The sequence below is a fragment of the Nicotiana attenuata genome, chromosome 6 (assembly GCF_001879085.1).
Source record: "Nicotiana attenuata strain UT chromosome 6, NIATTr2, whole genome shotgun sequence".
In the NCBI taxonomy this organism is placed as follows: Eukaryota; Viridiplantae; Streptophyta; class Magnoliopsida; order Solanales; family Solanaceae; genus Nicotiana; species Nicotiana attenuata.
The window spans coordinates 45252755-45277963 of record NC_031994.1 but is presented as its reverse complement, the minus strand read 5'-3'; the positions used below and the strand labels follow the sequence as shown (position 1 = coordinate 45277963).

General features: G+C 38.3%; 1 protein-coding gene and 1 pseudogene across 3 annotated transcripts; both read right to left on the bottom strand.

Moving 5' to 3' along the window:
* LOC109228256 lies at nt 232-980 on the bottom strand (annotated as a pseudogene).
* Nucleotides 11925-22327, bottom strand: LOC109226921 (mRNA cap guanine-N7 methyltransferase 2). 3 transcript variants are annotated; one of them, XM_019391841.1, is made up of 12 exons: nt 22252-22327; nt 21961-22131; nt 21746-21824; nt 17472-17566; nt 16800-16871; nt 16603-16712; nt 15599-15721; nt 15413-15505; nt 15033-15101; nt 13657-13745; nt 13460-13557; nt 11925-12392 (listed from the first exon to the last, which is right to left on the bottom strand). In XM_019391841.1, exons 2-12 carry the CDS (start codon nt 22060-22062, stop codon nt 12252-12254), a joined length of 1071 nt encoding a protein of 356 aa, XP_019247386.1. In that variant the 5' UTR covers nt 22063-22131; nt 22252-22327; the 3' UTR covers nt 11925-12251. The 3 variants fall into 3 exon arrangements, with proteins under 3 accessions (XP_019247386.1, XP_019247387.1, XP_019247388.1); XM_019391842.1 differs by having other exon boundaries at nt 21961-22088; nt 22252-22284; XM_019391843.1 differs by lacking the exon at nt 21961-22131 and having other exon boundaries at nt 22252-22312.

The window sequence follows — 25209 nt, the reverse complement described above, 5'->3', positions numbered from 1 at the left end:
TTTGGGCATCATTCATTGTCTTGCTCGCTTAGTACACCGGATGAAACATTTTATACACTTTTTGACCCAAAACTGCCCCATGAGCTCGAAAGGCAAGCTCCAATTGGGTGCGGTAATAATAGGAGTGGTGGTCAACTTATGCTTGAGAAGTTCAAAAGCTTGCATACATCTCTCATCAAACACGAACTTGGCTTCCTTTTCCAATAGCTTGCACAAAGGATTCACTACCTTCGAAAAATCCTTGATAAATCTCCGATAGAACCCCGCATGCCCAAGAAAACTTCTAACCCCCTTGACAGAAGTGGGGGGAGGAAGCCTTGAAATCACCTCTATTTTAGCTTTGTCCACCTCTATGCCATGTTTTGAAATTTTATGACCAAGGACTATGCCCTCCTCAACCATGAAGTGGCATTTTTCCCAATTAAGCACAAGATTGGTTTCTTCACACCGGGCCAACACCCTATCAAGATTCTTCAAGCATTCATCAAATGAGTCTCCCACCACACTAAAGTCGTCCATGAACACCTCCAAAATATCTTCCACCATGTCGGTGAAAATAGCCATCATACACGCTGGAATGTAGCCGGCGCATTACACAACACAAAAGGCATCCTAGAAAAGGCAAAGGTACCATATGGACAAGTGAAAGTAGTCTTCTCCTGATCTTCCGGAGCAATAAAAATTTGGTTGTACCCAAAATAGCCATCCAAGAAACAGTAGAAGGCACGCCCAGCAAGTCGATCAAGCATCTGGTCAAGGAAAGGCAATGGAAAATGATCCTTGCGGGTCACTTTATTCAGCTTGCGGTAGTCCATGCACACCCTCCATCCGGTGACTGTCCGGGTAGGAATTAGTTCATTTTGCGCATTAGTCACCACAGTCATACCACCCTTCTTCGGCACACATTGCACCGGCGAAGTCCAAGAACTGTCAGAGATGGGGTACACAACCCCGGCATCTAACCACTTGATCACCTCCTTTTTCACAACTTCTTGCATTGCCTCGTTCAACCTCCTTTGATGTTCCAAGGAGGGCTTTGCATCATCTTCAAGAATAATCTTGTGCATACAAAAGGCGGGGCTTATTCCCTAAATATCAGCTAAAGTCCATCCAATTCCCTTCGTCCGCCTTTGGAGCACCGCCAATGTGGCATCTACCCGTGTTAGTAAGACAAGAGGAAAGAATAACTGGCAAAGTTGAACTAGGGCCTAAGAATTCATACCTGAGGTGTGGAGGCAACAGCTTCAACTCCAACACCGGAGGTTCCTCGATTGAGGGCTTTGTTGGTGGAGTCTTCCTATTCTCAAGATCCAAAGATAGCTTCCGAGGCTCATAAGAGTAAGATCCCATTCCATGTAAAGCATTGACACACTCCACACGGCCTTCATCCTCATTTACATCAAGATTCAACAAAACCGCCTCTAGAGGGTCCTCCACATTGATCATTGCACTAGTATCATGAATTATGACTGCCGTGACAAGATCCACGAATGAGCACACTTCGGTACAGTTGGGTTGCTTCATTGACTTACACACATGAAAGACCACCTTTTCATCACCCACTCGGAAAGTGAGTTCCTCTGCCTCCACATAAACTAAGGCCTTCCCAGTTGCAAGGAAAGGTCTTCCCAAGATAATAGGCACCTCAAAATCGGCCTCGCAGTCAAGAATCACAAAATCAGCAGGCATGATAAATTTGTCCACCCGGACAAGAACATCATCAATAATACCCAATGGTCTCTTCATTAATCTATCCGCCATTTGCATTCTCATGGAAGTCGGCCTCGGTTGCCCAATACCCAAAGTCTTGAAAACTGAGTATGGCATCAAGTTGATACTTGGCCCCGAATCGCATAGAGATTTAGCAAAGTATGCACTCCCAATGGTGAAAGCACCGGGATCTTCTATCTTAGGAGCCATTGAATGCACTATTGCACTCACTTGGTGGGTCATCTTGATAGTTTCACAATCCATGGATCTTTTCTTTATCACCAAGTCTTTCATGAATTTAGCATAGCCCGGCATTTGTTCTAGAGCCTCCACCAAAGGCACATTAGCGGATAAGCTCTTCATCATATCAATGAATTTCTTAAACTGATTCTTAGTTTTTGCTTCGCGAGCCTTTGAGGATAAGGTGGAGGTGGCCTTGGTAAAGGAGCCCTGGCTTTAGGCACAACCGGTTCCGACATGTCTATTACGTGTTCCCTAGACGGGTTCACGTCATTCTGTGTTTCCACCTCGGTGTCTTTGATATCAATCCTCACTTCTCCATTCACGTTCTCATCAATCACATTTTCAACCACCAAAGGGATCTCATCCTCTTGCAACTCAACTTCATCACTCACAATTTCCTTTTGTTTGGAGGCATTCACATCCCCACCTCATCCACTTCTTGTAGTTACCGTCATTGCATGACCGGTATTGTTCCTACCCTTCGAGTTAAGTACCGTATCACTAGGTAGAGCCCCCTTAGGCCGAGTATTCAAGGACTGAGAGATTTGGCCTAGCTGAACCTCCAAGTTTCTGATTGAAGTATTGTGGGATGCCAACTGAGCATCGGAGCCAGCATTCTTTTTCATCATCTGTTCAAACATCATTGAATTCTCCCCATGTCATTGTTGGATGAACTAGGACCTTGGGATGGAAATGGGGGTGGAATGCTCGGTTGTTGATACATTTGGGGCCTTTGAAAGCCTTGCCCCCGATTTCCCTGATTATTATTGTTCCAACAACCCTGATTGTTGTTTTCACCCCAGTTGTTGTTGTTGTTACCCCAGTTTCCCTGATTGTTCTGATTATTGTTCTGGTTGCCCCAATTAGGATTTTGATTGTTGTTCCCCCAATTATTGTTCCCTTTTTGTTGATTACTCCAATTATTGTTCCCATGTTCTTGATTACCCCAGTTGCCTTGGGCTCTCCATTGTTGTTGTTGGTTGGAAGAATTTCCCCTTTGGCCTTGATAATTGTTCACGTATGCACTTCTTCATTCTGCTCTTCATAACCATCATCTTGGAACCCACCACTATCTTGGTTGTATTGATCCGAACTCCCTTGGTTCTGTTGCCCTCTTTGTCTTCTTTTGTTCACTAACATGTTGACACCCTCCATAGCATTCACTTGTCGTGGAGTTTGAACCTGTTGTAACTGTGTCTTTGCTAGTTGGTTCATAGTTGTTGTCAGTTTTGCTATTGCCTGCCCATGATCATGGAGCTCTTTGTGCAAGTGAATGACCATGGGGTCACCCTGTGGCACATTTTCTCTACTTTGCCAAGTGGAAGAAGTGTCTGCCATCTTATCCAATATCTCACAATCTTGATCATACGGCGTGTTCATGAAGTTGCCCCCAGCTAGTTGGTTCACTATGCACTGATTTGTTGTGTTAATGCCTCGGTAGAATGTCTGTTGTATCATTGCCTCAGTCATATCATTGTTTGGGCATTCCTTAACCATGGTCCGGTATCGCTCCCAAATTTCATGTAGTGGTTCATTAGGCTCTTGTTTGAAAGCTAAGATTTCATCCCTCAAGGTTGCCATGTGACCCGGTGAGAAAAACTTTGCAATGAATTTATCTGCCAACTCATCCCATGTATGGATGGAGTGGTTGGGGAGTCTCTCCAGCCAGTCTAGTGCCTTCCCTAGAAGAGAAAAAGGGAATAGTCTCAACCGCAAGGCATCCTCGGACACGTTGGTTTGCTTGCTCCCCCAACATGTATCAACAAAACCCTTAAGGTGCTTGTAAGCATTTTGGTCGGGAGAACCCGTGAAATATCCTCGTTGCTCCAGCAAGGTCCGCATCACCTTGGTAATTTGAAAATTGCCCGCCCGGATCTGGGGTGGGACAATTGCACTGGCATATCCTTGGTTGGGAAGCACCCGAGGGGCCATTCTTGGAGGTGGCGGGGGAGGGTCTGGAATATTATCATTGGCATTAGCATTGTCCTGGCGGCCTCTCTGTTGTCCTTGAGGTACAAGAGGCACCTCATCCTCACTGATGTCATCAACCTCCTCCCCCGGAATCACATTTCCAAGAGGGTCATTGTTGTTGTTTGCCGCCATTTTGTACCTGAATTGGCGTCACACAACGATTAGTATCACAGAAGGAAAGAAAAACAATACACAAAACTATTTAGATAGATAGCCAAAACCGTTAGCTCCCCGGCAACGGCGCCAAAAAGTGATCGGAGCCAACCCTGCACCACTATAGAGCAGCGAGAGCGGTCGATGCAGATTTTACCCGAATAGGTCGGGATCGAATCCACAGGGAGCTAGATTTGGGAATTGGATTCCTATCTAAACTAGCAATGCGTAATGCTTTTAATTACGCTTCCAATCATAGTTGTTCTTTTGATTACTTCTACTTTTATCCTAATGAGATGCTAAATTAAACTAAGAATAATTGTTAGAAGGATTTTCTAATAGGTAACAAGGCATTAGGGAAGTAACTTCCCCCTAGGTGAATACTTGACCGGTTCTAAAGTCTAAGGCAAAGATGTTATGTTTGGGATCGCGATATAGCCAATGCACGACACTACTCACTCTATACCTCTCGGTAACTCGAGTGACTTTGCCCAAATTGACTTTCTCAAGACCAATTAAGTGTCGAAATTATGCAAGCAATGTAGGCTCAAGTCGGGTATTACTATCTCTATTTAACCCTTTAATTGGGACTATCATTCTCTTGAGTACGCCCCAATTCCTTGTTGGACTGATTTCCTAGACTTAAGCTCTTTTTCTCAAGAAGAGCCCAAGTCAAATAGGCACAAATTAATTTTTGCAACCACTAATCCAACATAAAAAAACACAAATCAGTCCAACTATCAACCACCAATAAACATCTAAGCATTAAAACACAAGACCCATCAAATACCCACACTAGGGTTGAGCCACAACTCCTAGCTAATGGGTCTAGCTACTCATAATAATGGAAGAAAACATGAAATTAGATGAATAATAACCTATATAATTTGATTAAAAACTAAGATAATAAAGATTCAGTGTTAAAGTAGCTACAAATTACTCAAAATGGAACATAATAGCCGTTCACGTGCTCAGCTAAAAGTCAGATTACAAAAGATGACCTAAAAATGTGAAAAGAAAGTACTTATACTAGGCCGAATTTTTTGGACAAAAATACCCCTACGGAGGTACCGCGGAAAATGCACCGCGGCCGCGGTGAGGCTTTTGGATTGACTTTTTGGGTCTCCGAATCTGTCCACCCCGGTCCGCACAAAATGTACCGCGGCCGCGGTGGCTTCACTGCGGTCCGCATGAAATGGTTTGTGGCCGTAGTGGCTTCCAACTGTTGAAATCCCAGCTCTCTGAATCTCTGCTCCGCGGACCGCATAAAATCGATTGTGGCCGCGGTGAGGCTATTGCTGTCCGCACAAAATGGTTTGCGGCCGCAGTGCTTGAGCTTCAAAAATTGCACTTCTCTGAATCTCCTCACCGCGGACCGCACTAAATCGATTGCGGCCGCGGTTGGTCTGTTGCAGCTGTGCTTTGACTTGTTCTTGGTACTTGTGCATGTTTCACTCCTTTTTGAGTTGATTTTTGACTCTTGTCACTTTCTTGACCAAACCCTGCAAACAAGTACAACATGTAAGCCTTTTGGGACTATTTGTATTCATTTTTAATCAAAACTCAAGTTAAAAGGAGTATAAAATGAACTAGAATCCCTAGTTATTAGAGCCCCAGGAGGACATACGGAGCAGATACCCCCATCTTTTTCCTAGCTCAGGTACTTTTCTATGTCCGTTCGAGGACGAACGTTTGTTTAAGAGGTGGAGAATGTAACGACCCGACTGGTTGTTTTGCTCTTTAGAACCCCTTCCCCCCTAAATAAGACTTTCCGCGCTTGAATAACTAATTTACGACCTACGGGGATGGTTGATTCGGGATTTGGAAGAGTTTTAGTTGTAATAGGCACACTTGTTTCCCCAAGATTTTCTTAAAAGGCTAAGTTTGACTTTGGTCAAACTTTTTAGTAAACGGACCTGGACTTGTGTTTTGATGGTCCCGGAGGGTCCGTAGGAAAATATGGGACCCGGGCGTATGCCTGGAATCGAATTCCGAGGTCCCTAGCCCGAGTAATGAATTTTTGTTAGAAATTGCTAAACTGAAATTCTAAGGATTTAATGAAATTAAATAATGCTTGATCATATTGGTATCGGGCCCGTATGTTGGTTCTGGAACCCAGTACAGGTCTAATATAACATTTAAGTCTTGTCTGTAAAATTTGGTGAGAAACGGGACTGATTTGACGTGATTCGGACGTCCGATTGTAAAAATAGGAATTTGAATGTTCTTAAGGATTTCATGCGTTTTGGGTTGAATCCGTAGTTTTAGATGTTATTTTGGCGATTTGATCGCTCGAACAAGTTTGTAGATGTTGTTGTACTTGTGCGAGTGTTCGGAGTGGAGCCCCGAGGGCTCAGGTGAGTTTCGAGCATAGGTTGGGAGTAGAAAACACACCAGATTTCTGGTGTTTTTGGTTGCTGTAGCAGATCTCGCAATTGCGAGATATTGTTCACAAATGCGAACATCGCATTTGCAAGGAGGGCTTCGCAATTGCGAAGGAGCCCGACCCAGGCGGTGTTCGCATTTGCGATAACTCTGCCGCATTTGCGATCGCATCAGAAGTCGCAATTACGACTCCTGGGACGCATTTGCGACCACTGCATCATAGCATAGGCTTCGTATTTGCGAGGCTTTCTTTCCATCCTGGGGATTTCTTCTCATTCCGTCTGTTCTGCTAGCTGGTGTCGCCTTCTCTCTTACTTATCTATTCCCATCCATCTTTACCTCTCCTACTCCACTACGTCGCAATTGCGAACTCGCATTTGCGAACCTGGTCGCAAATGCGACATCAGAGGCCTGGGCACAACTTATAAAAAGGGGACTTAGGCCATTTATTTTATTTCACTTCTACACTTGGGCGATTTGGGAGCTTTCAAAGAGGGGATTTCAACCTAGCATTGTGAGGTAAGTTATTTCTACTTAATGTGAGTTTAATACTTGCATTTTGGGTAGATTAACACACTAAAATTAGTGAAAACCATGGGGTTAGAGCAAAACCTAGGGTTTTGATAAAAGTTAGATTAATTTGTTATGAAATAAAGTAGAAATCATATATTTTTTATCCTTAGGTTATAAAGAACAACTTTCTTCGGAAAATTTCGGAATCCGGGTGCGTGGGCCCGGGGTCGGATTTTAGGAAACTTGTGATTTGGGTTGGGAAATCACTTTAATAGTTGGAATGCGATCTTGTGAGCTTGTATTAACTAGTTCCTACCTCGTTGAATTAGTTTCGGATCGTTCGGCTCCAAATTTGAGGGTTTGAGCACGTTCATGGTATTGGAAGTACGCTTTGGAGCGAGGTGAGTCTCCTATCTAACCTTGTAAGAGGGAATTGTCCACATAGGTGAAATAATTGAATAATTTGACACTAAATGCGGGGGTTATGTACGCACTAGGTGACGAAAATCCGTGCGTAGCCACTATTATGCTTAAGACCAGGTAGTCTAGGATCCAAAAGCATGATTTATGTGATATTCATGTAACTTTATGGTTAATTTGGATTGCTTAAATCATGTTGAATGTGGTAAATGAAATTAATAGGAGGAACATCACTTTCTTGACCCTTTAAAAGAGAAGTTGATATTTCTGTGAGTAATTGCCCCCCCGATATATATTCTTGTTTGCATGTTGTTGTGCTTAATTATATTTGACCGCGTCGCATGCATGATTCGCGAGCGGGGTAATAGATGCATCTATGATTGGCGCCGTTCGACCCTCCGGCAGTGCACACTTATTTTTATGTTGGATCGGGCCGTACGACCTCGGCACTACTTGCATATGCTTCTTGCTCGGTATATTGTTGTGGACTGAACTTTGTTATATGCCCTGAAATGTAAACGGCTAACTGCGATATCATCTAGGAAAAGAACTGTTACTTCTTGCTATAAATTGTTAATCATTTGTGTTATCCGTGCTTAGTATAACACTTCTCTTATTATTTGACCCTAGTAAGTGTCAAGTCGACCTCTCGTCTCTACTTCTTCGAGATTAGACAAGATACATACTGGGTACATATTGTTTATGTACTCATACTACACTTCTGTACTTAATTGTACAAGATCTGTGGCAGGTACATCTGGTTACCAGGCTGGTGCATACTCTTGATTCGGCCCGAGATTTCACGGTGAGCTGCTCCCTTCCTATGCCGTTCAGCAGCCCGATGGAGTCTTTCTTTACTTTTGGCTGTCTATTCTATTTCAGACAGTAGGATAGAATTATTCTTTTGTATATTCTACTAGATGCACACATGCTTGTGACACCGGGTCTTGGCTCACACATTAGTAGACTATTCTTTTGTTGGGATTGTATAGCTATTATGGTACGATGTTAATTATCGCTTGTTCTAAATTCAAACTTAGAGATTGTGGTAACTGTTTTGGAAAAAGTAAAACTAGAACTTATTAATATTTCCGCGTTTTCTTGCCTAACAACAGTGTTGGGCGCCATCACGATCTAAAGTGAAATTGGGTCGTGACATTTGAATACGATAAAGCAGTAACAATTTTACTTGGGTTATATACGTCATAAGGTAAATTCGACAGAACTTTATAAATAATTGAGACAACCCTCACAAATATGTCAAAGTACAATAGAGAAAAAGTAATACTTTTTGGAGGTGATTCAAAGATGGACAACTATATATTTCACTTTTAAGAGAGAGAAGCCAAAGTTATAGAAGATATACATCAAAAACGTCATCTATAAAGAATTATTAGATATGATATTAACACATTGAATATTTATACACTATAAATTAGAGATAATTTCTAAAATAACAAAATTGATCTTCTTTGTAGGTTAAGACGATATCATTTGAATTCAAGTATATTTTTAGTATTTAAATTATTGCTGTATTTTTATCATGTTAATTACTTTACGATGATCATTTCATCGTGTAAATAATTTGTTACTAAATTTAGTAAGTTATTTTTTTCACATAAAAGTTATGACTAAAAATTTACGTGCAACGCACGTACATAGTAATTAGTACTATATTAAAAGCACGAAGACTCTATCGAAATATCGTTTGCCTTTTTTACCCTTCGTAAGTGCGTTATATATTGGATATACTTGTAATTATAATCATTAATTTTTTTTGGCCAAAATCAAAAATTGTCGTATGCTTCCTTTAGGTTTAGAATTTTTTAGAATTTACATTGTTTGGGATTCTTGCCTTACAGTTTTCTTTTCTTTGTTTTTGTTATCTTTAGGTTTAGGATTCTTGGGTTTTTGTTTACTTTACTTTTAGGGTTCTTTGGATTCGTTCTTTTTAATCACGGTATGTCTTTTCTCCGTTGTTCCTTTTGTACCGGTTTAAGATGCAATTTTCATTGTCTCTTTTGTGAAGATTTAGGATTCATTTTAATGTTAGTTTACCGACCGTAGTTTACGATAACGTTGTGTCTTCGCTTTATTCATTTTTAGGATTCAATTTAGGTTTCTAGAATTTTAGAACAAAAATAAGGAGGAACTAACCACTTTTATAAAAGAAGCCACTATCCTATATTCTTTATTATAAATTGTTTATAGTATCGATGTCAGTATAGGTAAATTTACTTGTGAATTGAGACAAATTTTCTACCTTGTTCTATTCTTGAAATTATGTAATAATTATTGTTGATACATTACTGATAAACAACTGCATATTAAAACTTTGTCAAATGCGATTTTATTTATAATATCTCATATATGATCATTGGTTTATGACTCATATACGAATATTGTACATGTTCTTTGGGTTGGTGCATTTGCACATAAAATTAGTTAGACGTTTTAACTCATATAAATTAAATATTTTGTTAATTAAGACATTTGATAGTTTTAATTACTAATTTTCATGCTAGCTCAGGTTGCTAATATTTTGTAAGATAAAATTAAATTTAATTACATCTTTTAATTGACTATACTATACATATCACAATATTAAAATTGTGTTCTTAAAGAATAGCTCTTGGCAATTGGTGTCCTTGCATCTACCCTAAATTTTAACAATTTTTATTGGTTCAGGTAAATAATTCTCCTTATCGATCTCTTAAATAATATTTTATTTTATTCGCAATGTTTTGATGTTTAATTTATTACGTTCTAAAAGTTATATGGCTTTGTTGCAGTTTAGCTACGATAATTCTTTTGCATTTGAGCTTTGAGATTGAGATATTTCTTAATATGAATTTACTTAAACTATATGCTAAGTCTGGTTTAGCTTTATTTGATATTTATGCTGCTATTAAAAAAAATCTTACTATGCATAAAGTTATGCTTAATTAATAAAGTGTGTTCTTGTATATGTAGACAAAAGCGTATTAATCTTCACTTTTATGATCTTGCTCAATGTATGATCTCCAAATAAATTCATAAATAGAAACAATTTATGTTCGTCAATATTAGTGATGATGGATTATAGTTCTCCATAAAAATTGCAACTTTAGAGGATTCTAACTAGGTTAGAAGGGTTGACAAGGTAAAAAGTATTTAAATTAATAGTTTAGTAGCATGCGCATTTTGGTTGGATTAACATACGTCAATGCATTAGCAAATAATTTTTAATACATTAACTCCCTATTAGTGTTTCAAGCATTTCTTTTAAATCTTCTTTAAAAGAAATTTTTTAAAAATTTGAATATTGGCTATAAGAGATATTAGACAAGATGCAACAATATAACTATTATTAACTCATAAAATATATTATTTATAATTATATATATCACTACCTTAACTAAATTGAAGTGTTGACCGTTACAGGTTCAGAAGATATCCAACATATTTGAATTCGGCTATCACATCAATGTAGTTACGCTCATTTTTCATTTCAATTGCATGTTGAATTTATTTGGACGTTAATTGCTATTATACATAGTTCGTTCTCGTCATATGTAATTTTCTTACTAATAGACGCTCGTTACACGTGCAACGCACGTACCTGAAAACTAGTTATAAAAATATTATTAACAACTTTGCATCTCAAAAATCTAGAAGAATAAACTTCAAATAAAAATATATATTATAGCCTTTTAAAAAAGAATTTAGGCCTCACATTAAACTTTGGCTTTAAGCCACATATGTGCTTGAGCCGCCCTTGACTTCTATTCAGGCGATTGTGGGTTCGAGTTCGCCGGGCGTATTTCATTTTGACAATTTTTTTTTAAATTTTCCATGATGAGGCATCTCTGTTTTACGTCAGTTGCAGTGCTATTTGTTAAACTTGTTATAGTATTTTACACATTTGTCACAAAAGAAATAAGAGACTCCATTTATGAGAATCAATGTTTTTGAGAAATGAACACTCAATTAGCTTGTCAACAAAACATGAGCTATGCATTACATTTTCTTCAATATGGTTATGCCGGAAAGCAAGAAAAAAGCAAACGGGAAAAATCATCATTCACACCGAAAAAAAGGGTGAAAAAATTTTGCATTCCATCCAGAATTAAGTTAATTTTGAATAAAAAAAATTGTGTGTGTGTACTCATCCAGAATTAAGTGCGAATTCAAAATTTCAAATGCTCAAATTATCAATAAATTTAAGGAATACTTTATCAGTCAAAAATAATTTCGATTATTATCTTATTTTTCAATTTTATTACTACTATTGTTTCTTTTACTTTGGTTATGTTTACAACTTCAGCATTTCATCTTAGCTTTTTTACTCTTGTATTTTTCAAACTTGTTTCGAAAATGTTTTTCTTAAGCCGAGAGTCCATTGGAAACAACCTCTCTACCTCACACAAAGTAGGGGTAAGATCTGCGCAAACCCCATCCATGTTATTGTTGTTGTATTTTATCAGTCAAAAAGAGCAACCTCGAAACCACTAGTCATCTGTGAATGCATGATTGCAAAACATCTATGCGTGTAAGGCCTGTATCATATTTGTCCACATAGAAAATAGGGAACTGTTCGTTTTTGTGAAGTCAGTAAAGAGAAGATGAATCTTAAATTGTTAGTTACATCAAAACTGTCTAGTGCCCAAAAGAGAGGTATATACATCAAACCAATCCATTAACCAATATGTCTTTCCTTGGTACAACAAAATGATATAATGATACACATCTTGCCAATCAACAAACCAAAATGTCTACCACCGGTGGAATGAAATGAGCGAGATGAAACGACACTGAAAACTCACGACTTCCGCATTGATCCTTCGAACTGTCGTCAAATGTCTATGCTAATCACATCAAATAGCTTCAGGGAAACGTAATTCTGCAGGACCAGGACCTAAAATCCCTTTTTGTTCAGTTATCTTGCCCAAACCTATAGATGGATCAGTCAGTACATTCTTCTCCTCTTCATTCCACCCAATGACTTGCCAATCCATCTGAAACATGAGGAGATTTTAGTTATACACTACACCATTAGGAATAACATTGCAAGTTGGCAATACGAAATAGCAAAAGACAGGGATGTCCTCTGCCAATAAAACAATTGTATGGATAGTTTCTTTTAACCGAGATGCAGCTAATCTAAAGAGTCAAATAATAACTCAATGGGATCGTTTACTTCCAACCACAAGTTATGCAGAATTCCATGAATAATTATGTTGTTTAAACGCAGTTTGAAGATCTTACGAAGTTGAACAAAGGCCTCAAAGGTGGAGTAGAAATTTTAGTCCTATCCTAAAGTAAAGGTAGACCTAAAATCACATGGGAAGTTATCTCGAAAGACCTACAAATTCTTGGAATCAATATAGACTTAGCTAAAGAGAGGATACATGGAAGTCAAAGATCCATATAGCTGATTTTTACTAATCAGGAATAGGTTTTAGACTTGTTTGAGAACTTCGAACATTTTTGTTATTACTATTACTAGCTAAGTTGCTCGGACACGGGTGCGGATCTAGAGGTCGGATCCTTCGGGATGTAAATTCTAGGATTCGGGGATATGGATCCTAGCATGGATACGGGTGGGAGGATCCGGCTAAAAATAATTCAAAAAAATAAATAAAATAAAAATACCTCTAAATTATGAGAAATTTTGTGGAATACTTAGCTTGTAAAGTGTGAATTTCTTTATTCTCAAGTTGTAGATAAGTAAAGGATTGATTTTCTAGATAAAGTATGCTATCTTCTTTAGATTTACCCTAGTTTTGGTTCCGTTTTCGGGAATCAAATTATATCTCGTCTCGAATTTTTCTGTCTGACGTGATCAAAGTACCCAAAATTGTTTGACCAGATCCGGTACGGATTCCATACCAACACCCATACTAGTGTCGTGTCGACAGGGGTACGCCACCTAAACTGCCATGTCGGAGCAACTTAGATTACTAGTATATATCTATATTTAAAACTTATTTTTCACTTTTATTTTATTTGATATGATGATAACATGAGTTGAGCTTAAATGGAGAAGTGAGTTGTTGTTTATCCTGAAGTTAAGGTAATTTACCTCATCAGGATTGTGGCTTCCAACAGGCAAAAATGGAGTCGTAAGTGGAGGTGCAATATCTGGATCAGGCTTTTGAAATATGAATGTGGTGAACAGACCTGCATAAGAAAAATACCAGGAGGACGGGATATGAGTGAAAAATGTAGGAATATCACCAGTTTTTAGTAAATGGTCAATGCAGTGAATAGACTGATTACCTAAAACATCATATGATCTGGGAAGAAGTCTTCCCCTGGGATCAATAAAGCTATGGCCTGCATCTTGTAGTATCCCAAGAACTTGTGCTCTATGAACAGAGTAAAATGAAGGAAGAATCAGCTGCTCTGATAGAAGTAATTTATCAGATCGTATTTACAAGCGAAGAACTTTATGGATGGAGCCTAAAGACGCTTGAAAACAATGGTCTACATAAACAGACACTTCTAATAATCTAAGAAAACGGGATTGAAAAGGCTAAATAGAAGCATTTTATCACATTATCAGTTATTCCCTTTGAAACAAATAAAAACTGTCATGCTAAAACTTAATTCAAGCACTAATACCAGGTTGCACAGAGGGTTTTTTTTTTTTTTTTCTGATGAAGTAGGTTGCACAGAGGTTTATCCACTGTTTGCTCAATTATTCCCATCCAGCTAACCACCCTAACATAACCTTCTAGACGGAAGAACGGAATTTAACAAAAACCAAAAAGAGCAAGGTAGGAAAAAAAGTTATAATGAGAAAGAGAAAATTACCATGCAATCAACAACAACACAATAACAAACCCCGTATAATCCCACAAGTGGAGTCTGGCGAGGGTAGTGTGTACGCAGACCTTACCCCTACCTTACGAAGATAGAGAGGTTGTTTCCGGAAGACCCTCGGCTCAAGAAACAGTGAACTAAATCAACAAACAATAGCAACAACAGGTAATAGGGTAATGGAAGCGAATAACACAACATGTACTAATAACGAACCAGGAATAAGCAAATACAACAATAGGGCTAGTTTTACTGACAAGCCTAGGAGAGACTCGCGACCTATCTGTCAACTTACAACCGTAATACTCGTCCTCCACGCCTTCCTATCGAGGGTCATGTCCTCGGTAAGTTGAAGCAGTGACATGCAAAATGATGGAAAAAGGTTGAAGTGATGGGTAACCATTTTCTTTCGCACTTACAAGGAAATACTATGGTATACTTGGTGAGACAAGTAAAAACATTTCATAACACGAAGAGAGTTGCTCTGATGTACACAAGTTGGCCAGACAGTATTAAATCCACCCGAGTGCTCTGTGAGTACTCGCGGCATGTATAAACTACTTTTTGACATAACAAGTGTTGCTATGAAGTACATACTTTCCCTACCCAATAGATTATAAGATTTAAAAGTTTAGCTTTAAAAGACTTAGAATACAGAAGTGCTCGTTAACTGGCACCTGTTAACTTCATCATTTTACCATAAAAGGAACAGATTGTGTGCTTCATCAATTACGTGCCAAATATTTCGGTAAATTTCATAATAGATTAAGATGGTAAACAATTAAATGAATGAGGCATGATGGTGAAGTTGTAGATTACAATCTATTAAGTACCTGTTATCATCATAAAAATCTGTCAAGTTCTGAATCTCTGTGTTCTCAAGACCAGCCTCTCTGGCCAACCTGAGGAATATGACTTCACAAGTTAATTACAGGATTTATCTATATTGGAAGGATAAGAAAATAAAAAAAACTAACATATTTCTTCCCCTCTTGAAAGCACAAAGCTCAAAAAAATGAATCAAACAAACCAAAGAAACAGACAGATAGCCTATAATGTTTGTACAACTTTGGAATAGAATGACCAGGTTCATATCAAGAGAGGAGAAAGAGAGAAAACACGTTTGATTATTCCCATGACGGGAAAAGAATGATTTCAAATGGATGAACATTTGATCAAAGAAATTTGATAGAGGATCTTGAAAGGCATGAACCTGAGCAGGCTAGGGAAATGAACCAAGCAATGGGTTTCAGCAGAGATGTCACTTGCAAACTTCAATTGGTACTTCTTACCAAAGAAGGGAAACCTGAAATCCAATTCACAAGGCGACATAATCAATTGCCTCAAAAGTGGTACACAGTAAGATTAAACATAACTGAATGCTAAGCGGCTTACATACTTCTCTTCCTCAACCTCAAAGGTAATCATGTAATTTTCTGATCTAATGCAATTAGGTACAATGTTTGGTTTCATCGCCCCGCTCCTATTATGGTATGCTTCAACATTCTTCTGGTATTTTGCCCTACAACAACCAGATGGTCAAATGAAGTGCAAACAACTAAACAAGAGTAAACGGAAACTTGAGAAAAAATAGCATGAGGGAACCAGCATCAATAACTCCCAACAAGGCCTTGAACCCAAGAAAAGTCCCTAACCTACTAGACTATCTCATATAAGTATCTTAATGTTATATAATTAAATTACTGAAAATAAATGCATATCAATATCTTAGAAGAAGGGGAAAAAAAGGCACCCTGATCACGAAATCAGCATATACATGGACCATAAATATTCTTTAAAAAAAGGACAAGAAAATGGACAAAAGAAAGAACAAGAAATAAACAACTATAGATTATTGTGTACGCCTATAACTTATATGAAATACTTTATCCAGTAGATCCAAATAATATGAATCTACAGAATCAAGGGGTAGTTACAGAAAGAGGAATTTATAATCCAACATACTGGATGAAATCGACATATTGATTATAGCTCATAAACAAGGATCTAACTTTTTCCTTTCTCAATTTGTTGAATAAATGAGAATTATCACTATAAAGAATCATGACTTACTATAATGTGCAGACAATTAGACATTCTGTTATTCTCCATTCGTCTCTTCAAGAAATATGAGAGTACAACAACCCTAATTTACAGCTGAGACAGTTAAATTTGGAAGTCCTATGGGTTCCTACTATGGTATGCTTCAACATTCTTCTGGTATTTTCCCCTACAACAACCACAAGGTCACATGGAGTGCAAACAACCAAACAAGACTAAGCGGAAACTTGAGCCAAAATAACATAAGCTATTTTAAGCATTAAAAGACACCCTACTTCAGCAAGATGCAAAGAAAAAAGACTACAACAATGTAAGTCAACCATGCGGTTTTTAGTTTCATACCATATAGTAGATGAGTCAGGAGTAATACCAAGAAAGTAACCCCCAGGTTTAAGCAAAGATGATACATTATGCAATAGCCTCCTTGCTTTCTCTTCACTATCAAAGCACACCTGCAAGTAAATATCAGATTAAATTTAATGATATTAACAGGTGATAGAAGTGTACATAAACAAGACACTAGTACAAGGGCAGGTAACCTGTAAATTGTGCATGCAGAAAACAATATCGGCTTGCTTTTCCTTGTCCTGCCAGTAGGAGTCTATATCTTCCTGTATAAAAAATGTACTGGCATGCAATTAAATGTCAACTAGACCAGTCATGCAATTTAACATAAAGAAACATACAACATAATTCATAGGCTGAGAACTCGGTAACCATCTAGGAGAAGGGTAAATGACACCCCACAATAAAAGCAATATTAATTGGATAAAACAATTAACTAAACAACAATCTGCTTTGTGTTGCTGAACAGCAACCAATCACACAAATAAGGAGAAGGAAAAAAGAAGAATTAAGGCACTAAAACAAAATGTCCAGCGAAACAGAAGGAAAGGCAAGAGACTAAAAAGGTGCTTGCACATTGACTACTTGAAATACAAAACTATAAAAGTAAAGCAGCAAGGTATGAAGATTCAATCTTTTCAGATAAAATTCATTTCAACCTTGGAGCTAGATATCACTTCAACAGTCTTGGTCATTCAAACAGACAACAGAAATTGATGGAGCAAGTCAATTACAAAACAGTAGCCCACCTTCCAAACAGAATCTCATAAGGAAAACCAACACAATCCTTGATTCATAAATTAAATAAGCATAGACCAAGTAAATTATGCCCAAAAAAGAAAAAAAGAAACAATTGTTGGACTCACAATACAAGGGTCAAGCTCAATGAACTCAGATGTGTAAGCCTTCCGCTGACTCTCCCACGCTTCCTTCACTTCGTTCACTCCCGACGTTGCCACATCTATTCAACACAAAGCTCAAATTTTTATATATGAACATTGTGTATTAATGAATTACTCTTCCTGCTTCAGTTTATATGAAGGTGTTTGACGGGGGACTTTTGACATGTAAGCTAAATATATACCAAAAGTAGTCTTAGAATCTTGTTCTTAAACATCTTATGCTATTAGTGAGGTAGCATTTTACTAAGGATAAAGTGGAAATGTTAAAATTAAAGTCTCTAAATATTTAAATATGTCAATCTTTTAGGAAACAAAGTAAAAGGAAGAGTATCTAATAAAATAAATAAAACAAATATATTATGTATACGTAGATATATGATGTACAAACAAAAGTCCAGCATTGGTAGCTGAAAAGAAAACGAAGCAACATATAAGGTGTATGGATACTCTTAACGGCGTGAGGCCTTTTGTCAAAAAGAGTCGGGCTTGACCCAAAGCAGACAGTTTTACACCATGTTAATAGTATCTTTAGGCTGGTTTGTGTGTGTTTGTTTGCGCATATATATGTATACTATGCACACATATGTATACTCTCTATGTAGTGAACCCATATTATATTGATATGGATAATAGGAATCACATACACAAATATAGGAGTCCATCTACAAATAATTACAAATACTTAAAACAAGTAACCAAATCTTCCATAGGAAGAAGAAATAAAAAAAAGGAGAAGGGAGGGAGGTTCCAGATCTATCCTCTAAGAAACTAAGGAAAATAAAATAAACCAACTTCATAGCATAAGCCTAATAGAATGTATCCTATTGTATATATAGGTATCTGCTCCATCTAACCCGGGTCCCAAATGTAATTTGCTAAGTTCCCAAGTTTGCCCTCAACCTTAGTCTTTTGGTCATTTTGATTCATAACAATTCCTCCGCCCTCAAAAAGAACCTTGTCCTCAAGGTTCGAGTGGATCAATGTGAGTATCTCAATAGTGTCAAGCTGCAAAACAGTACAACTTAATTTGTCAAGACTCAAACATTTGTCGAGAGTTGTTGCAACAAGAGAGATGTCATCATTGTCTTCCTGGTCAATGCAACGGAGGAAATATAGAAATACCCGCAAGACGATGATAACATTCAACAAGGAATCCCAAGTGACATTAGCATTGTGAACTCTCTTTTCACTTGATTCGTGCGTAACATGAAATGTGCCAATAATAAGTTGATTTGCCTCCTCAATGCTGCTAAAGTCTTCCAGAATCTTAACTGGTGCATTCAATGGAAATCTAGTCAAGAAACGACACTTGAATAGACAAAGTACATGATGAAATTTCTTGAGCACATCAAATGAAAAGTTAAACTTGAGGGCCTCTCTTAGATTGTTGTCATCCTGGTGCAGAGAGATATCATATGCTAGTTGTAACAATCTTCTAGATACAAAAGCATCTCCAACACTGAAGATGCCCACAGAATCCAGCTTTAAAACCTTAACTCGTCCACAGAATTCTTTGGTATAATGGAAACAAACTGCACGGCCTTTTATGACAAGTAACCTCAGATTTGGACGGCACAACTTAGGAACAACAACATTATAATGTGAATCTTCTCCTTGTGCCAAAAAGTAATTCTCCTCTTCACTTATCTTAATTACATCAGTAGTTCCACATATGCCAAGGATAGCTTTTCTAGCACCTGATGCCAATAGCTTCAAATTGGAAACAATGGAGAAGACCACATTAGCATTCTTAGCAGCTTTTGTAGCATGAAGCTGGACTGATTTGTAAGGTTGAGCAACTGTCTTTGCAAATATTATTTTGCCAACTTCAGGCTCTCTATAGAGAACGATCCATGTAAGAGGCTGGATACCAATGTCTTCAGACAGCTTGGGGTGAGTCAAATGACACTCAACGACTTCTTTAATCTCCTGACTCTGCGCGTCTAATCCACCAAAATCAGCATATAACTCTGAAGGAGGTTTTTCAACCTTCATGACAGACACCACGGCATCGACTTCATCTTGTCGAAGCCCAACAACAGATAGAACCTTTGTATGTATCCAAGTAGCACGAGGTTCGAAATGGTCTTTTTCCGCAAAGGACAAGATCTCAATGTGACACCAGTACTCGAGTTTCCGTCTAGTATCAATGAATTCAGTGTCATTCAAACCTCCATTATCTGTAATCCAGGTACCTAGTTTACTGCGTAAATCAATTGGGAAAGAATTTCCATCTTTGTGGCATATCCGTGCATGTATTTTCGACACCTCAAACCATATGCCATCAGCACCAACCAAAAGATCACCTATATATTGCTGTCCATTCTCAAGAAGCACAGTAACCTCATCCCCGCAGACTTCATCACTAACCTCCACAGAAGGTTCACCCTCTTTGGTTGCTTGCCATTGCCAACTTGAATTTGATGTGTTGATAAAGCTAGTACGAGGTCATTTACCCTACAACCAATCAAGCTGCATTATTGCTAACAGCTTCACGTTGCACCCCAGTCCATGAACTCTTTAAATACTCCAAGAACTCGTGATTCTTAATAGAACAAGAGCAGATGAAACTTTTTCCAGCGCTGGTGTGATAACGTCCAATTGGTCTTTCAATGAGCCCAAGGTCATCTCACAAATTCCAGAATAAGGTTTCGCTCCAAGGCTTACTAGCGGCCTAGAAAATTGAAATGTTGAGGGCTAATAAGCGTACATGAATCTCAGCATCATGTGTAGATAATCAAACATTGACATGATGTCAATCTGAGGAAGCATGTGCAACAATAGCAGCAAACTTCCGTAAGTGTGTTGCAACTAACATTCGCCACCATCGGCATGTCTCTTGACACATTTGACCGTAAGTAGATCGAAGTTCTGCCGTCACATATCTGGGGCACTTGAGTAAGCAATATGAGAAAGTCCACAAGCAGGAACTCTAACTGTGAAAGTCACCAGCTGCCAACCTCTTTACAAGGTAGAACCAATTAAACAATTTACTTTCACTCGCGGGGCATCCAATAAATGGGAGATCCGATTGAAAACTATTATCGAATTTTTTGGCACAATCGCGTGAGTGTCCATCATCTGAATCGGGATAAAATGGAAAATGAAGCAACATATGGATAATCACACCGACAGCTATTGTTCTATGCCAACATAGCGTTACCAGTTTCAAAGAAACCAGTAAAATAATACTGTATTTACAAATGGATTACGAAGACGAGTGCAACGCTTGGGGTCCACGTGGTTAGTGAACAATTTCTGTCAGATCATCGTGTAACTCAGCAACACCCTTACTGTCATCGTAATGGACAGTGATTCTCTCAAGCTGGAGAGCAGAATCACCATTCAATTGGCTGGTGGAATCAATGCCATGCTCATTAGTAACAATTCCCAGAACTTCGGGCAGTAGCTTCCATTGGACATTATGGCGAGCACCTGGTGTCCAAGACTTGCACATACCCAGGAGACGAGTCTGCTATGGGGATTTTTCCAACATATCAGGAGGTACCTTGGAATTGTCCAGCAAGCCTGAAATTTCGGCGATCAAATCAGAATCATTGTTGCCGACACAGACTATCCCAGCACAGCCCGTTGTATCTTCTACAGTGACCTCCTCTGATTTTGCATCGTCCAAAGCCATGGAGTCCAATTGCAGCTCCTCCTGCACCAGTGATTGTATACGGCAAATGGAAGAGATCATACAAGAATTACTTTCTTGCATAGCTGTCACCAGTTTTGCAGCGCCTTCACTGATTCGAAGAGGTTGTTGAATTGAGCGTTAGGCATGGTAGAATGGTAGAGAGGCATGGAGTAAGAACAACGAGAGCACCAATGTAGTGAACCCATATTATATTGAAATGGATAACAGGAATCACATACACAAATATAGGAGTCCATCTACAAATAATTACAAATACTTAAAACAAGTAACCAAATCTTCCATAGGAAGAAGAAATAAAAAAAAAGGAGAAGGGAGGGAGGTTCCAGATCTATCCTCTAAGAAACTAAGGAAAATAAAATAAACCAACTTCATAGCATAAGCCTAATAAAATGTATCCTATTGTATATATAGGTATCTGCTCCATCTAACCCGGGTCCCAAATGTAATTTGCTAAGTTCCCAAGTTTGCCCTCAACCTTAGTCTTTTGGTCATTTTGATTCATAACACTCTATGTGTGTGTATTATGTATCTCAGAAAGGAATAAAAGAATTCAAGAGAAGAGTAATACTGATCATACCAATGCCGATGTAGTGACCAATTTGAGCTTCATCCCACTTCTCCACATCTGCTACTTTCCCACAATACATATCACAAACCTATATATCGTATTATGTGTGTGGAAAAAAAAAACACTTAATCAGAAATTTCCCAATTTATATCCATTTATGTGTAACAATTCAACTATTGGGCAGAAGCATTCATTATAATAGTGTGAGAGAGTAGATTACATACAGTAGCATAAGGGGAGACGAAGATTTTGATAAGCGCTGTTTTAACGAAATCGAGTAGTCGATGGTGAGTTGACTCGCCGAGTCTGTGACTCGCCATTGTCATCTCTAAAACCTCTCCTACACAAAACCCTACTCGGAAATAGGCAGTGAAATTGTAACCCAAATTCCAGTACTGCTTTTATTTCACGAATGACATGAAAGAAAAAAAAGTTTCTGTAATTTTTATTTTTTTTTGGTAATTAAACTTTTATTTACCGGGCAAATATTTACAAGTAAATCAAAAAATACTTACATATGTCCTAAGCTTTCCGTACTTCTCCCCTTAACCACCTTTCTATTGCTATATTGTTTTGTCTATTATATAGAGTACAAATCCAGTCTACTTAATACTTTTTTCACGTGCTTATTGCTTCGACAGTATAGTTCCTGTATGATCATCTTGCCAAGTATCTCCCATCGTCTCACTTTATCTTGAAAGATTTTGGCATTTCTTTCTTGCCACACATAGTATACACATGCTGCCAATGTCATCTTATATAGTTCATTTCTTGCATTTTGCCTCTTCATCCATTTTTCAGCCCATGCTAGTTCCTCAGTCCATCCATATACCGGTCTTTTTATCCCTTGTCAAGTTAGCAGATTACCCCACAATTCAGCTGCATATGAGCACTCAAAAAATAGGTGCTGAATAGTTTTACTTCCTTGTCTGCACAGTACACATTCCTGATCAATTTGTATTCCCCAGTTTCTCAGTCTATCTTTATTGTGCAACTTGCCATGTGCTGTCATTGTTAGCATAAATGTCCACCTAGGGCAGCCAGCATTGCTGCATACAACTCTTCTCCAGCTCACTTTGTTGAAGCTTCCTCTCAGCTTATGATATATTTGCTTAATTGAACAGTTGTTCATCTTCCTGATATCTTCATGGTTAAATCCTGCTTCCTCAAATGTCTTCTTTGCTTTCATAATCTTGGTCATCATCCATGATGTTTGATTTAGTTGGACTTCCCATATGTTCCTGCCTCTGATGTAGTAACTGTGCATCCATTGAATCCAAAGTTTGTTCTTCTCTTTACATAGATTCTAATATTGTTTACATATAGCAGCTTTGTTCCACAGTGCGATGCTCATAATATTGAATCCCCCTGCTGATTTGGGCATACATACTTTTTCCCATGCAAGCAATACTTTCTTAGAGATGTTGCCCTCCCCTGTCCACAAGAAGCTTTTGCATATTGTCTCGATTAGCTTAGTGATCTTCTTTGGGAGCACAAAGATTTGTGCCCAGTAAGTTTGAATAGAGAATAGAACACTTCTGATCAATTGAATCCTTCCGGCATAGGATAGGAATTTAGCTGTCCATGAGGTTATTTTGCCTACTATTTTGTCAATTAAGGGTTGGCATTGAGCTACTGATATTCTCTTGGAACTTAAGGGAACTCCCATGTATCTAACTGGTAGTTCACCTTTTTGGATTCCCAGGAATTCCAAAATAGCTTCCTGATCATCTTGTGGTACCCCTCCAAAAAAGATTGAACTCTTCTGCTTGTTAATCACCAATCCTGAAGCTTTTGAGAACTCCATGAAACAATTATCCAGTAACTTGATTGATCCTATGTCACCCCTGCAAAAAAGTAAAAGGTCCTCTGCAAAACCAAGCTGCATAATTTGCAACTTTTCACACTTGGGATGATAATTGAAGTCAGGAATCTTGTTCACTGTCTTTAGGCTCCTTCTCAAGTATTCCATTGCTAGCACAAATAGAAATGGAGATAATTGATCCCCTTGCCTCAACCCCTTCCTAGCTTCAAATGGTTGTGTCAATGACATTAATCAAGATTGTATATGTAACACTTTCCACACAACTCATGATCCATCTCACAAACTGGTCTGGAAAAGCCATTGCATTCAGCACCTGCTCCATAAACCCCCATTCAATATAATCATATGCCTTTCGCATATCCAGTTTCATTATACACCTTGGTGACACCCCTCTTCTTCCATATCCTTTTACAAGTTCATGGCTAAGGATAATGTTGTCTGTTATCACTCTTCCAGGAACAAAGGCAGACTGTGTTTTATCAATTAGTACATCCATCACCCTTTGTAGTCACTTAGTTAAGATCTTAGAGATCACTTTATACAAAGTAGTGCGCCAAGAGATTGGTCTGTATTCTTTAATGCTGGTAGGATTCCTTACTTTAAGGATCAAAGTGATTGCTGTGCAGTTGATAGGTCTGTACATTTGAGCTGATTCAAAGAACTCTAGAACAGCCTTAGTCACATCCTCTCCTATTACTTCCCATGCTTTTTTGAAGAACACTGCATTAAATCCATCATAGCCAGGTGCTTTTAAGTCACTAATATCCTTCAATGCTAGCCACACTTCCTCCTTAGTCACTGGTTGGATGAGTTGCAACTGCTGCTCCCTACTTAGTATTGTTCCCATCTTCATGACATTTGGACTAATAGCAGGTATACTTTCTGCTCTTGAACCCAACAATTTCTTATAATATCCCATTATTTCTACCTCTATATCTTCTTCTAGCATTAGTTGGATCCCCACTTCATTTGTTAGAGCCTGGATGCCATTCAAGTTATTCATGTTCTTCATTTGTGCAAAGAAATAGGCAGAGTTGGAATCTCCCAGTTTTAGCCATTGGACTCTGGATCTTTGCTTGTAGATACTCTCTTCAATCAGTGACTATTTTTCTAATTCACATTTTAGTGTTTTCTCTTTCTCAATTAAGTCTGATTGTTGCACTCTAACACTCATCTCCTCTTGAATAGCTAGCAACTCCTTCCTTGTTTCTTTAGTTCTATTCTCCACCCCTTGATAATGTTGTGTGTTTATCCCTTTTATAATCTCCTTGACCCTTTTGAGCTTATTCCATACCTCCTGCATCCTTTCCTGTGTTCCATCTATACTCCATACTTGTTCAACTTGTTGTATAAATTGAGGATGGTCTGCTATACAATTAAAGAATCGGAAGTGGCCTATCTTCTTCCTCTGTATCTGTGTAATCATTAGCTTAAGTGGAGAGTGATCAGACACAGATGGTTCTAGCACCTGTATTCTCAACTTGGCATTGTCAACATCCAATTAGCATTAACCAGTCCCCTGTCTATTCTACTATAAGTATGATTATTGGTCTAGGTATAGTCCCTTCCCACAGTTTGCAGTTCATTCATCCCAGTGTCCATCATGAACTCTTTGAAGTCTTTTGTCTCCATATCTTGTATCACTGAG